The 14,424-nt window shown below is 36.8% G+C and overlaps 2 protein-coding genes across 6 annotated transcripts; both read left to right on the forward strand.

Annotated features, from left to right (window-relative positions):
* The first annotated feature begins 836 nt into the window (after positions 1-836).
* Positions 837-13,248, forward strand: Dap160 (dynamin associated protein 160). 5 transcript variants are annotated; one of them, XM_066398352.1, is made up of 23 exons: positions 837-1,055; positions 1,128-1,328; positions 3,991-4,216; positions 4,270-4,790; positions 4,840-4,995; positions 5,053-5,282; positions 5,354-5,575; positions 5,627-5,854; positions 6,043-6,400; positions 6,457-6,718; positions 6,900-7,054; positions 7,107-7,165; positions 7,223-7,410; positions 7,479-7,670; positions 7,883-8,156; positions 8,473-8,649; positions 9,394-9,653; positions 10,513-10,750; positions 10,953-11,284; positions 11,340-11,568; positions 11,753-11,851; positions 11,929-12,153; positions 12,204-13,248. In XM_066398352.1, exons 2-23 carry the CDS (start codon positions 1,153-1,155, stop codon positions 12,353-12,355), a joined length of 4,959 nt encoding a protein of 1,652 aa, XP_066254449.1. In that variant the 5' UTR covers positions 837-1,055; positions 1,128-1,152; the 3' UTR covers positions 12,356-13,248. The 5 variants fall into 5 exon arrangements, with proteins under 5 accessions (XP_066254449.1, XP_066254451.1, XP_066254447.1 ...); XM_066398350.1 differs by having other exon boundaries at positions 838-1,055; positions 5,342-5,575; XM_066398351.1 differs by having other exon boundaries at positions 838-1,055; positions 4,843-4,995; positions 5,342-5,575.
* A 118-nt stretch (positions 13,249-13,366) lies between these two features.
* LOC136414378 (uncharacterized) lies at positions 13,367-14,068 on the forward strand. Its single transcript, XM_066398364.1, has 3 exons — positions 13,367-13,500; positions 13,556-13,689; positions 13,747-14,068. Exons 1-3 carry the CDS (start codon positions 13,443-13,445, stop codon positions 14,035-14,037), a joined length of 483 nt encoding a protein of 160 aa, XP_066254461.1. The 5' UTR covers positions 13,367-13,442; the 3' UTR covers positions 14,038-14,068.
* Positions 14,069-14,424: the final 356 nt, after the last annotated feature.

The following is a 14,424-nucleotide window of genomic DNA, read 5'->3' on the forward strand; positions in this document are numbered from 1 at the left end:
TTGCAAAATAATCTATAATAAAATCTTTTAAAGACATTGGATTATAGGTGAATTAGATAAAATACACAGGCTTATTATAATTAATTATTAATATGTATTTATTGTAGTTTTGAGTAAGTTTTGTCACGTCTTTCCTATCCTAACGAGTCTCCCTTGTCCCTTATAAGTGCGCCCCATGCAACAACAATTTCTATGACCATATGAAGTCCTATCAGATATCTTCAATCTATCTAAAAAGTTATTCCCTGACAGAATTGTGTTATGGAAATTTATACAAACTACATACACTGGAGCCCTATTTATTGCAAAAGGAAAGCCGGCCTCCTGCACTAAACTCGCGTGATGTTAATATGAAACTGAGATGAAATTACTACTAAATAGAGTCTTTCTCTTTTACTCGCATGGAAGGGTAAAGACTACACCAAAATTCCACTTGGAAAAAAAAATTGAACACCACCTAACCGCATAACATTGTTTTGGTTTAATGGAAATCCTGAAACAAAATCGTACATGGGAGAACACTGAGTTCACATAACGCCACACTCACGTTCCGAAATTCTGCAATGAAATCATTTAATTGATATAGCCTGGATTAATCCAGTGCAAAATATCAATAGTTGACCTTACTGTATTAGGCAACCACTAACGCAGCAATTGTTATGTACGCGTATGACTGGTCACATCTTTAGAATATGATTTTTGACGCCGCCCCATTTTTCATCTCTCTTAGCACTACCCAAGATTGCCGTCTTTCATCTCAGTCTCCCTCCGGCGTCTTGTCTTGTCAGGCGGCTGTCATCGCTTGTGACAGGATTTTCACCCTAGCAGAAATCGCTTAAAAGGCCTAAAATCGCAAACGTTCCTATTTGCTCTGTTATTGTATTGATTTTTCCCTGTTTCTGGTGTAAATTAGGACGAAAAGGGGTGGATTCATCGATTCCCCGGTGATTTTTCTGCAAAACCACGTCCAAAAACATTGTAAAATGAAGGGAAAATAACCACAGCAGTGCTCCTCTTAGTTCAACGTTACTGCACAGAAAAATATTCTCCTAAAGGTAATTAAACTGTTGTGGGACCCCCAATTTGGAAGCAAAATTGCTAAATAATTAGGGTATTTCTCCTAAAAGCTGCCATACGGCTCTAAACAGCACCATGTCAGCAGTTGGAACACCTTCCACAGACCCATGGGTCATAGTAGCACGAGAACGAGCTAAATATGAGGAACACTTCAAGTCTCTGAAACCGAATAATGGAGTTATTACTGGCGATCAAGCTAAAGGATTCCTCCTGCAAAGTCAACTTCCACCCTTGGTACTTGGACAGATTTGGTAAGTGTTAGCTGGCCCACTATACATCACAACAAACTTTAGAATGATAAGTAAAGATAAATATGTTGGAAGTATTTTTCCCACATGCAATAAGACAGATACATTCAGGAGAAATTATTGCATCCTACAGTGTAACACTTTAACATGGCAACTTGTAATTAAGATCAAGAAATTCAAATATTTATTTACCAATTTTTAAGTTTCATCCACACAACCCACTTATATGAGGCTAGTTTTCTTAGGTACTGCTTTTAAAAAACATTTTTAGCTTTCAACAGAAGGATAAGGTTGTAATATTAATTTTTTTAGAAATTTAAAAACTGATAGGATTTCTAAAGAAACAAAGAAACATTTTTCTGCTCTTAAGGTGATGATTGTAGAGTTTTTTCATAGTCCACAAGAAGATTCAGAATACATTTTATATTCTTTGTATGACAACTATTTGAAACAATTGTCAAACTTGCTCATTTGAATGTGAACTTTGTTTTTAAAAAAGGCATTATAAGAAATTGGTGACAACTTTTTCAAATTTTTCCATCAAATAGTGGAATGATAGCAGTGATAGGATTATTCATTTTTATATGCTTGAAGCTAGAGATTTCTGGAAGGAAGTTGAATATATTTTGACAACAGATTAGAGATTTATATTAGCGCCAGGATTATCTGGCTGCGTATCACTAATTCATAGTCATAATAGTTATTTATTATACAAGTAGGTGATTTGTTACAGATTTTGAAAATGTCAACAAGTACTGTAACAATAGCTAATGTTTGTGTATTATACAGAGTGTCCCTGAAATTACTGTACACTGCTTTACCAATAATGAGGCGTTGTAGGTAAACTTACCTATATCCAATGTGGCTTCGTTTTGCCGCCACAGGGTGCCAAAATTCTCCAATTAATAACGTTTTTCCGAAATTATTGCTAAATGCTTTTATCCATTTTCACTAATTTTGGAACTAAGAGCTGCTACGTAAATTGGCATGATCTTTTTTTAATGTGTGGAAATATTAAACACGGCCCGTGGTTCGTGCATAAATTTTTTTAATTTTTTACTCCATTTTACATATGACTTTAATTTTTTTCCACTACAAGCTGATTTTATATTGCAACTTTTTTGTCTGTTGTAAAATTTCTGCTTGGGATAGTTCTCTAAAAAAAAAAATATTTACTATACGTTATAATTCATCATTGTTGTTTAGTCGAAACGAAAACATGAAAAAAGTTTTAATTCTAAATACCTACCGAGTTTATTAATTTTTATAACAAATGTTTAAAATATTGACCGTTTTCCTGAACACACAAATAAATTCGTTTCAAAAAATTAATCTCTACATTGGGCATCGTGTTGTGCTCATTTGTAAAATAATTTGCAGTGTTAACAATTTTTGCACTAAAACGCCAATTCAATCTTCAAGCGTCTGCAGCTTAATTTGGGATGATCCTCAGTTCTGTTTAAAACTACCTCTTTGACCTTTACAGTCCTAATCGTACGTGGGCGTCCTCAATTAACATTATTTGGATTAAAACTACCCGTTTTCCTAAGTGGCCTTTTAATATTCGCGAAAGTGTGATGGTTTGGAATTCTGCGACTTGGATATTTATAATGAGAGAGTCTGACACTCATTCTTCCATTTCCCTCTCAGAATCCGTATACTAGAAACATGTTAACCTTTTCAGCGATAGAATAATATTCCCTTTTTCCAGTAAATTTAACTCCGATCAACAATAACCATAAACACTATCGGTACGTCAGATGAACGGAAAATTTATTTTATTGTTGCGTAGGAAACACAATTTTTTTAACATTGTTTTCACAACAATGATAAATTATTAGGTATAGTAAATAATTTTTTTTAATAAAAAAAAAACTGGATACCTGGCGGAATTTTTATAAGAGACAAAAAAGTTTTAAAATAAAGTCAGCTTGTGGGAGAGAAAAAATTAAAGTCATTCGTACAGGGGGTAATCAAAATACAAACTTAGTTACGAACCATGCACCATTTTAAATATTTTGACGCATTAAAATAAGATCCTACCTACGACACAACATGCTAGTTTATGTAATAACTCTTAGCTCCAAAATTAGTGAAAATCGATAAAATCGTTTAGCAATCATTTCGAAAAAAAACGATATTACTTTGAAAACTTTCGCGCCCTGTAACGGCAAAACAAAGCAATATAGAATAGAAGTAAGTTTGCCTAGAACCCCTTATTTTTAGTTAAACGTTGCACAGTAATTTTAGGGACACTCTGTATATTATTTTGTATTCTAGCCATTTATCTGAATATCACAAGTTATTTAATAATTAAAACATGATACAATGTTTCTTGAAAATATGGTGAACGCAATATTTATATTTACATTTGTCAAATAGTAGCAGCCGATGGAATTAGTCAGTGCTGAATGTATTCATTATTTATTTTGTAAGCACTACTACTTGCAAAAAATTAATATTTCAATATTTGATAATCGCCACGTAAAAGCTAAATTCTGAAACAGCACTTAAGTGCGACTTGAGCATATCTTTTCTATTTAAAATACATAAAACAACTCACTCTAGAATTTTGATTACGTGGTGTTTGAGTGTGTGCTCATATTCAAGATCAAAGTCATTTCGCATGTAAGTGGAAATGAAAGTATGTTGTATTACTCATTAGGGCTCTGGCCGACACCGACTCTGATGGAAAAATGGATATCAATGAATTCTCCATAGCATGCAAACTCATTAACCTCAAGCTCCGAGGTTTTGACATACCAAAAGGGCTGCCACCATCATTGTTGGCCTCGCTGAAACTGCACTCCTCCACCCCTCCTGCAATACCACCATTGCCAAATCCAGCATTGATCAGTCAACCACCTCCAGCACGGCCAGATCCCCCAAAAGTATGTTAAATATAAAACTATGTTTTTTTTTTAATTCTGAAATGTCTGTATAGGCAGCAGCTGCTCCGCTTCTCATTGGTACTGCTCAGCCGATAATAAGCTCCTCACAACCCATTCTTAGCAACACTCAAAACTTGATAAATACACAACCATTAATTGGAGCCACACAACCTCTGGTCGGAGGGCTTCCTCAGTCATCTTTAATTGGCACTGCCCAACCATTACTATCCGGAATTGCTCCTATGCATGGTACAGTTCCTCCTACAGGGATTGTGCAGCCTGTTAACATGATGGGTGTTGGGGTGCCTAATACTGGATCTATTATTCCTACTGGGATTGTGCCCCCTATGCAGACAAGTGGGTTTGTGCAACCAATGGTACCAAACTTGCCTTCAACTGGAGTAACTGTCCCCATAATGACTGGCCCTCCAATTAGCAGCGGTCCTATATCACCTGTAGGTTCTGTTGGATCAGTGGGTGCCCCTGCAGGGCCTTTAACTGGGCCTGGGGCTACTAGTACTCCTAGGGCCAGTGTAACAAGCATTGAGAGGACTGTATCAATTGATTCAGGACTGTAAGTTATGTGATTATTAGTGATACAGGGGCTATAAAAGATTTTTTAGCAGTACGGATTGGTCAGTGCCTCAACAAACAAAGCTAAAATACACGCAAATGTTCAACACAATGGATAGGGCGCGAAGCGGGTATTTATCAGGAGTTCAGGCAAGGAACGTGATGGTTCAGACGAAGCTGCCTCAAGCTGTTTTAGCACAAATTTGGTATTTACTCAAAATACTTTATAACTGTAGCATATTCTTCAAGGTGATTGATTTTAGGGGTCTCTCAGACATGGATGCTGACGGTCGTTTGGGCTGCGAAGAGTTTGTTTTGGCCATGCATTTGTGCGAAACAGCTCAAACTGGAACCTCACCTCCTGTAAAACTTCCCCCTGATTTGATCCCACCGTCATTTAGGCGGAACGCTAGAACCGCCTCTGTTTCAAGTCAAGGAAGTACAGCACATGTAGATCAAGATCCGGCGTCGACTCTGCTGCAAAGTAGCGAATGTAAGTCTCCACTGTTATGTAATTATTATAGTGAGCATGATAGTGAAGACAATATTCAGCATCATTTGAAGATAAACGGAAGGAGAACTATGAGAAAGGTCAGGCAGAGTTGGAGAGAAGGAGAAAGACTTTATTGGATCAACAAAGGAAGGAGGCAGAGGAACGTGAAAGAAAGGAGCGTGAGGAGCAGGAAAGGAGGGAGAGGGCCAGGCAGGAAGCGGAGAGAAAACGGCTTGAAGAGCTGGAGAAAATGATGCGAGAACAGCAAGAGAAGGAGCGAATGATGGAGGAAGGTTTGTTGTTACGCTAGTCTTTTTTTTGCGGGAGTAATTGTAAAATTTCAGAAAGAAAAAGACAAGCTGAACAACGCGAGGCGGCCAGGAAAGAAATGGAAAGACAGAGACAGCTCGAATGGGAAAAGCAAAGGCTGCAGGAGTTGCAACAGCAGCGGCAAAGGGAACAGGAGATGGTGCTGAAGTTAAAGGCAAAAAACCAAAGTTTAACCATAGAATTGTCCTCATTGAATGACCAAGTCAAAGAGCTGTCACAGAAGATTTGTGATACTCGGATTGGTGAGTTTTGCCTTTTTTCATGTAGAAAAATATTGTATAAATTAGGTAAAATAGAAGATAATGAATTTCTACTAAATTAATTTTAAATTACTACTTAACACTTAAATACTAAACGACTAAATGCATTATTAGTATACTCGCGTTTTAAAGCATTGTTTTTATAATATCTTAATAAAACTTTTTTTTAGGGGTATCGAATGTGAAGTCTACAATTGACGGCATGAGAAGCACGCGCGATACGCAAATGCAAGAAATGTCCCAACTGAAAACGAAACTAAAAGACCAAAACGCCAGACTGCTTGCTTTGTCTCAGGAGAAGATTAAGATGGAGGCGAGAAACAAAATGAACGCCCAAGATCCTGAACAGGCCAAAATAGCGTTCGAGAATAAGGAAATCACCATTAAGAATTTGAGAGAAAAGGTGATGGATATTCAAAGTCAAATTGATTCGAAGTTCTCCGATATCGAAAATAACAACAGTCAATTGACTGAACTTAAGACGCAGATGAAGTCGTTGATTTCGGAGTGTGAGACGCTTTATTCAACGTAAGTTTGTTCGATTTAGGGGAATAATAAGCTGATTTTGTTTAATTTGGTTTCAGATATGAAGAAAAACGTAATAAAGTCCTGGAGATGAAAAATTCTAGTAAGCCAATTAATTATACAAACGCTTGGAAAACGAATGACGCATGGGGCCAGGAGGCTACTGCCGGCTCCAATTGGCCAGTTGAAAATAGTTGGAATGACAACACTGTACCACCGGACATCGAGAATATTCCGGGCGTTCACAAATACCGTGCTATTTATGAATTTTCCGCCCGGAATAATGATGAAATCTCCTTTCAGCCTGGTGATATTATTCATGTAAGATCAAGATTTTAATATACAAGGTAGATAAGTGTACCTGAAATACAGGGTAACCCAGGTTTTACGATCAGAACTTTAGAAATCGTTATGAAAACATACTTTTCTAACAGTTGCTGAAGAGTTGCTCATAAATCATGGGGCATCCTGTATAGAAACTTTCATGAGGTTAATGAAATAGGTTCCGGAACAACAAACGGGAGAACCTGGATGGCTTGCAGGGGAAATAGGGGGACATACGGGATGGTTCCCGGAGTCATATGTGGAGCCTGTGGATGGTGTCGGCATAAAGGGGGCCACCAGTGTTGCTGCTGTTGAAGAGCCAGCTCCAGTAGAGTAAGATATTTCCTACTTTGCAAGATTCACATAATACTTATTTTTAATTAAGGCCAATTAGTAGCGTCCCAGCAGAACCCTTAGCTGCAGTAGTTGAGCCCCCAAGTGCAGGTACATTAACACGTTTCGGCTGTGAATAATTGAAAATTATTTCTTGATACCTCCTAGGTGCACCCCTTGAAGGCGAACCGGAATATTATATAGCCAGCTACCCTTATCAATCTCAAGAACCCGGAGATCTGACTTTCAACGCGGGAGACGTCATTGGCGTCTACAAGAAGGATGGCGATTGGTGGACAGGCAAGCTCAACGATGCTACTGGAATATTTCCTAGTAACTACGTGCAGAAAGTTGATGTAAGTACACGAGAGTTTGTGTTTTTTGTGGTGTTCTAACTTTGTGTTTGTGCCGTCTAACCAAGCAGAACACTGTTGCGCAAGCCTCTAACGACACGAATCAGAACGTTGTTGCGGGCGTGAGCGCAGAAGCAGTTACTTCTGCCTTGGAAAATATCAGCAGCGTCAACGCGCAAGTAGACAACGAGGTATCGCAGATTAACGAAAATAAAACCGCACCGGAAAAACAGTTTGACAGCTCGATGGTAGCCAATGCGCAGGTTTGTTGGTTTATGTGGGCTTTTGACAACATTTTTATTTAGACGTCAATTCAGAAAGGGATTCCGGGCCTTTCAGCTTGAGCTGAGCGCATAAAATTTACCTTTTGTTTAAATATATAGTTTTTTTTTTTTTTTGTCTTCAGCTCAAGTCATAACGAATTTCTCAATTTTTTTAAATACAATATCTTCATAATATCTAATTTTTCACCTAGGTGGTTAAAGGCAAAAAGCCAGAAATAGCCTCGGTGATAGCCGCCTATCAAGCAACAAGTCCCGAACAGTTATCGCTCGCGAGAGGCCAGCTAATAATGATAAGAAAGAAGACAGATTCGGGGTGGTGGGAGGGAGAGTTGCAAGCAAAAGGTCGTAAGAGGCAGGTGGGGTGGTTCCCCGCTAGTTACGTGAAGATTTTAAATAGTACCGGAAAAGTGAGCGGGCGGTCTACGCCCGTTTCGACTACTCGCATACAACAAGAAATTATTATTGGTAAGTGCTGATCTTAACTTGGCTTGAATTTAAAACTACCCACTTATACGCACGTTTATTCTCATTCAAAATTTAAAGCAAGTCATGTCTCTTAAGGGTTTTAAAATCGCAATACATACAAGGTGACTGTTTTTCGAGTTTATGCATTGAAATGTCTGTTATTTCAATGTCGTTAATAGTTAAACAAGTTGAGGAAGTCTTTACTTGATCCTTACTCAAAATTAATAGCCATAAGGACAGTAAGCATGATACTAATTTACAATGCCTATTCTGTAGAGCTCTTTTCATGTCATTTACATGACAATCCTCTTTTCAGACAAAGTAGTAGCTCTCTACGCATATAAAGCGAGCAATCCCGACGAACTCAGCTTCCTGAAAGACGATATTATCAATGTAACAGCCCGAGAAGAAGAAGCCTGGTGGAGAGGCGAACTAAACGGCATTTCTGGCCTGTTTCCCAGCAACTACGTGGCACCCCTGCAGCAAAATAAATGTGAGTACCTTTCTTCCTCAAAAATAGTCAAAATTTCAAAGCGCCTTTTGATTCCTGTTCGTTTTTGTTTTATAGGAACTAGCACCCATCCTACCTTACAACGCTGTGTAGATAAGGGTCTATAGAAAGAAATACTTTATCTAGTCTACGTCGCGTATATACGAATAATGTTGTGTTTCACTTGGTTAGCCTTAACTGATAAAGCACTAATTAGTATAATACTAGGAAAATTAGGGTGCTCCTTTTCAGGAAAAGGTTCTTCCTAATACTCTCAAGGTTATATGACAGATTTAAGTTCTGAAATAATCACTGGAAACTTTTTTTTGGTTCCGCAACTCTTCTAAAAACCTTGTGATCTGCTTTTTATATATAGGTACAATGTAATACTTTTAACATATCTTTCATTTTTTATGGTGATTATTTTATGAAATTGTTCAGTGTTTGGTAGGGTGGGTGTATCGGGTTTAAGTTTTTTTATTTGTAATTATTACCTGTCTTATTTCACTATGTAGTTCCCCACTATTCGCCACCCTACTAAGCTCTACTTAGGCTTGAAGTTAGTTAGCAATTATTTTAGACCGTTCGAAATACTTCTCTTTAAGTTTGAATATTGTTATTGTTGTGGACTATTATCATATAAAAAATACTCGTAATAAGCTGAGTCTTATAAGCGCAACTATAAGTAGGCAATAAAATATATGCGTTACTCTAAAACTTGCCTTTTATTCGCTCGTTTTGAAACAGTTACTACGGAAGATAAAAAGCGACAAGGAGCCATTAACGAGCTGATCCAGACCGAGAAGGCTTACGTACAAGACATGTCCATAGTGCATGAGGTGTTCGAAGTTCCTCTGAGAAAAAGCAAAGTGATTTCCAGCTCAGAAATTGATGAAATCTTTGTTAATTGGCAGGAAATTCTTCAATGTAATAAGAGTTTCTTGAATCAGCTGAGTAAGGCTTATGAGAAGAAGGCTGACACTATTGGAGATATTATATGCCAGCATGTAAGTATTTGATATTGTCTTTATCTAGAGAATTTCTAAATTAAAATATTAAAATATAGTCTTGAGCAATAATATTTTCTTGTTTCTAATGACACATAATTTAACGTAAAAAGTTACTTCAGATTTCTAAAAAAAGGCACCATTACCTAACTAGGATATTTTAGAAGTAATAATTAGTGCATACTTTTAGAAAAAGATAATGAGGATTCCCACTTGATCCATTTGCATATTCGCCCCCTCCTAAGTAGCCATTACTTACTGATTGTATCTAATTTACCTTTACACTTTCCCATTCCAATGTCTTCAACTCGTGTAGACACGGTTCAAGTCTGTTGAAGCGTGATTATGAACATCGCCTGTCCAACTTATTAGCCTGTTCGTTATCCTCAACATTCCCATGATCCGGGACCCACCCAGGGTGATGGGGGGTAACTTTTTTTATGCCGGTTCCCGAGGAGTTCCATCTTATTTCTCGTGGAGGCCGTCTCGTGTGGTCACTTCAAGCATAGCAATAATATCGCCTGAAAGAAGTTGTATAGTCTTCCCTTGTTGTGTAAGCGAGCCCTGTGAATTCCAGCTTTTAATAACTGTTATCACTGTTTTTGATTTTTCGAAAAATCGGCATTTCTTAAAAAGAGACCTTGATTCGGTTTGGATAGTTGGTTAAGATTTCTGAAAAGGAAAATTTAAAAAACCTCTCAGTAAGTTAAAAGTTACCGGACATCTGCTAAAAATTTAGTTCTGGTCACTTTACCAGAAACATGATTTAAGCTCCGAATTGGTCATACATTATCACAGATACGTTTTTGGTAAAATTACCGGTTCATTTGTGTTTTAATTTTAAATTCGATTGTTACAGTTGCCTAGAATGACCGCCTACATAACCTTCTGCGGCAAACAACTGGATAGTGCAGCTTTGCTCCAGGAGCTTACAGAATCGAACTCGACGTTTAGAGACTTAGTCCGAAAGTGCCAAAGCAATCACTTGACCAAAGGTATGCCCCTGTCCTCCTTCCTCATCAAGCCTATGCAGCGGATCACCAAATATCCCTTGCTGATCAACAAAATTTCGGAAAACACTCCCGAAAGCCATCCAGGTAAACCTAAATATCGTTTTAGATTGACCAATTTTTGTAGGATTTTTGAAGCAGTATTGCAAATTTCCAGCAGAATGTAAATAGAAAAATCGATCTGTTTCAAAAATTCTTCAACATCTTTGAACAATAACTTTGTATAGTTATTCTAAATCAAGCTTCAAGTTTGGTTCAGTAGTAAAACACTTTTATGGGTTTTTTCTAGATTATAAGCTGCTGGAAGAAGCTTTGCGAATATCGGAAAAATTCGTGAGTTGCGTAAACGAAAATGTGCGTTTGAAAGAAAACCAAGAGAGAATGCAATGGCTGCAGCACAGCGTGCAAAACGACTTAAATTTAGTGTTCAACAGTAACACCAATAAACTGGGGCCTAGACAGTTACTACACTTTGGTAGTTTTACCAAACTAAAAACCGGAAAGGAGCTTTTAGGGTTTTTGTTTAACGATCTTTTCATGCTCGTCCAGCCTAGCAAAAGCATTGTGGGGCAGTTTTTATTTCAAAAGAACGCCAACATTACTTATAAAATGTATAAACAGGTATCAAAATGTATTATAAATTTGATTACTCAGTACGTATAAAGACAATTTTTAGCCAATTTTAGTGCAAAACATAACAGCCAGCAGAGAAAGCTCGGAATCTGTGGAACATGGCACTGACTCAAACAGAGTGATGAAAATCCAGGATGACAAAACCGGGTATAAGATCTTCCTGCTGGCTTCGACGGTGCACGAGTGCAACACTTGGACCAAGAAAATTGACTCTGCAAGAGAGGCTTATTGGAAAATCAGCCAATTGAGCAAGCAAAATAAAAGGAAAACTCGTAAGTTTTTAAAATGCATTTCTCTGGAACGTAGCTGAATGCTTTAAAAAGCTTAATGTCGCTTGGGTTTTTGTCCAGAGCTGCATTTGGGACCTTCATGCGGACGCCTTCTTGTGCTCATCCGAAAAGGGAAACGATTAATCGCTTCCGGTAAGCGAGGTTAACTTTTTGCATGCTATTTTAGTTACAAATACGAACAAGTATATGTGGCTCATGGTTGTTGAAGGCACGGAAATTGTGGCCAAATGCAATCCACAGACGTGTAGTTTTAGTAAAAAGAAGGGTAAGTGTCAAATGTATGGTACTGAACTATGGTTCTATATAAAAAAAATTTCTAACGCATTTTCTTCTCTCATCAAGGTAAGCCCCACACTGAGAACATTTACTGCAAAGTCACTCTCGGCAACCAAGAACAGGAGACTGATTTTGCCAAAGACAGTCTCAACAACGGCAACGTTCAGCTTAACAGCATACCGCAGATTCCTAGTTTAGTGTGGAACTGCAGCATGCAGTTTCAGCTCAGAAACCTCAACGAGGAAGCTTTGACTTTCGTCGTTTTGGAACACAACCCCTATAGTTTAGATGGTAAGTCTTTCGACTAGAATACGTAAGCTTTAACATTACCATTCTTTCAGAGTTCCTAGGCAAAGCCGATTTGAAATTGAAAGACATCTATAGCGAGTCGCAAAACACCAATGGACCAATATCAAAGAAGCTTATTTTGCACCAAGTGGAGAGTGGGGAATTGAGCGTCAAGCTTGATTTGCATATGTTTAAGAGTTATTAAAAGTACAAATAGGGCCTCGACGAGGAAATGTCAGTATGATAAAGTGATTTCAGTGTATGTATGCAAATATTATTAAGAGAAAACTAATTGGGAATGTATTAATTTCTGTTTAGAATGTATTAGGAACAAGGCTGATTGGTTTTCTTAAAAAAAAGTTCGTCCAACTTTCTCACAGTTTCTTTGGATCAGTTCATATTTTTAATTAAATAATTTAGGTTTCTTAAAGAAAAATCCACCGGCCAATTTGGAAGACCATAGTTTTATGAAAAAACTACACTGCGAATCGATTTGGGTTACTCGAAATTTCTCAAAAAATTTTTCTAGCGGCGGAAATTTTAGTAGCTCAAAGTAACTTCAGTACATTTATACAAGTATTATGAACAGACAAAAAGTAACTGGGTGTGTATTAATTTTTATTTAAGATGCATTAGGACCAAGATTTCCAAATGGGAATTTACCATTTTTTTTGTATCGTTGAATATATAGTGGTTTTCTTGTGCATATATATTATATATCGTAGTTTATTCTGTAGCTGTTGATGCTGTTTTACACTTTGTGATTTTTGCTCACTCTCTAAGATCGATCCGACTTTTCGGTCGGTCTGTTGAACTTTTTGAAATCCGTTTTTCTGCTCAAAACTGCCACTATTAATCAAAATTTTAACTACGCTCTATATTATTACATATTCAATCATTGAAAGGATTTCTTGTCCCGATTATGTGTACTTAAATTATCATTGCTTATCTTAAACATGTTAGGTGTTAATTTATTTATACTTTTTATAAGTTGATTTTTATAATTACACTACTTATACAGACAGTAACCTTTAGACAATAAACTCTGCTAAATATTAATACATTAGTTATATCTTTCTTGCGTCATCATTGGGGAATTCCTTTGAAAATAAAATTTCCCATGCTGGCCTATCAAGAAATAGTTGTCAAAGCTGAAACTTATTTATTCAGATTTTAATGTTATTATCTTATCAAAGATAACCAAACAAAAGCTTATATATAATCTAAATCGTTACTTAAAACATCTCAATAGCTGGTTATTCCTTTTATAGCTTCTATTTAATACAAACAAAATGACTCAAATGTACATCTTCCTTTTTCTGAGCTCTTTGCTGATTACTACAACTCAAGGTTTGTATAATAGACAATTAAAGTTTCAATTGGGGTTTAAAAAAATGTTCTGTAGGCTTAAAGTGCTACACATGCTCTGCGACCGAGGACGATGCAAACACTCAGTGTGCTGATGATGTGGAGTCGATGGAAAATGCCATAACTGACTGCGACAAAAAATACTGCACCATCACTAGAGTCGATTACCTTGTAAGTTAATTAAATCATTACAAATGAGCTATAAATCTAAATTAATAATTACTGCAGGACCCCAAAGGAAAACTCGCCTCAATAAACAGAAATTGTGTAGATAAAGTGCCCGCGGATGGGATTGTCGAGGATGCCACACATAGAACCTACCTGAGGTCCTGTAGGACCGACCTTTGCAATAATGGGAGTGGGAAAGGCGACAATGGCAATATAGATAATGCTCTGGGGGATAAATCTCTTATATATGCTCCTGGTACTGGAAAATCCTCAGCAATAACAATTTACAAACAAAACGTTAGTTTATTATGTGTTTTAATAATAACAATAATTAGAACGGTGATATGGTAAACATTAATAAATTAATAAATTTTTACAAACACTTTTTCTCAACTTTTTCCCCAAACACTTGGCCATTATTGTCTTGTATGTAAAACTTTGTCACCCTATATATCTCAAATGGTGTATTTTTGACCATGGATCTATTAGCATTTTTTTTTTCGCTATTTTGCAGAGTACTATCGCTCCTGAATATTTTAAAGTGTTTATTAAATTGTTAAAATTAAATTGAAGTTTGTAATGGAACATGAGACTTGGCTACTTTTCAAAGTTAAATTGAGTTCTTTGCTGAGATGCAAAAAGGTAATATTAACAAATAATAATTAATGAACATATAATGGGAGTTTTTAACGTTTATTGAGAGGAAACAATAGGGATCAAATAACGAGGAAGGATTAC

The sequence above is a fragment of the Euwallacea similis genome, chromosome 17 (genome assembly GCF_039881205.1).
Source record: "Euwallacea similis isolate ESF13 chromosome 17, ESF131.1, whole genome shotgun sequence".
Lineage (NCBI taxonomy): Eukaryota > Metazoa > Arthropoda > Insecta > Coleoptera > Curculionidae > Euwallacea > Euwallacea similis.

Bases quoted from the DNA above. Each gene is read 5' to 3' on its own strand.
- Dap160 (XM_066398350.1), top strand. From the start codon at position 1,153: ATGTCAGCAGTTGGAACACCTTCCACAGACCCATGGGTCATAGTAGCA. The intron at 5,283-5,341 runs GTAAGTCTCCAC...GACAATATTCAG, and splicing joins TCTGCTGCAAAGTAGCGAAT to CATCATTTGAAGATAAACGG. The intron at 6,401-6,456 runs GTAAGTTTGTTC...ATTTGGTTTCAG, and splicing joins TGTGAGACGCTTTATTCAAC to ATATGAAGAAAAACGTAATA.
- LOC136414378 (XM_066398364.1), top strand. From the start codon at position 13,443: ATGACTCAAATGTACATCTTCCTTTTTCTGAGCTCTTTGCTGATTACT. The intron at 13,501-13,555 runs GTTTGTATAATA...AATGTTCTGTAG, and splicing joins GCTGATTACTACAACTCAAG to GCTTAAAGTGCTACACATGC. The intron at 13,690-13,746 runs GTAAGTTAATTA...TAATTACTGCAG, and splicing joins TCACTAGAGTCGATTACCTT to GACCCCAAAGGAAAACTCGC.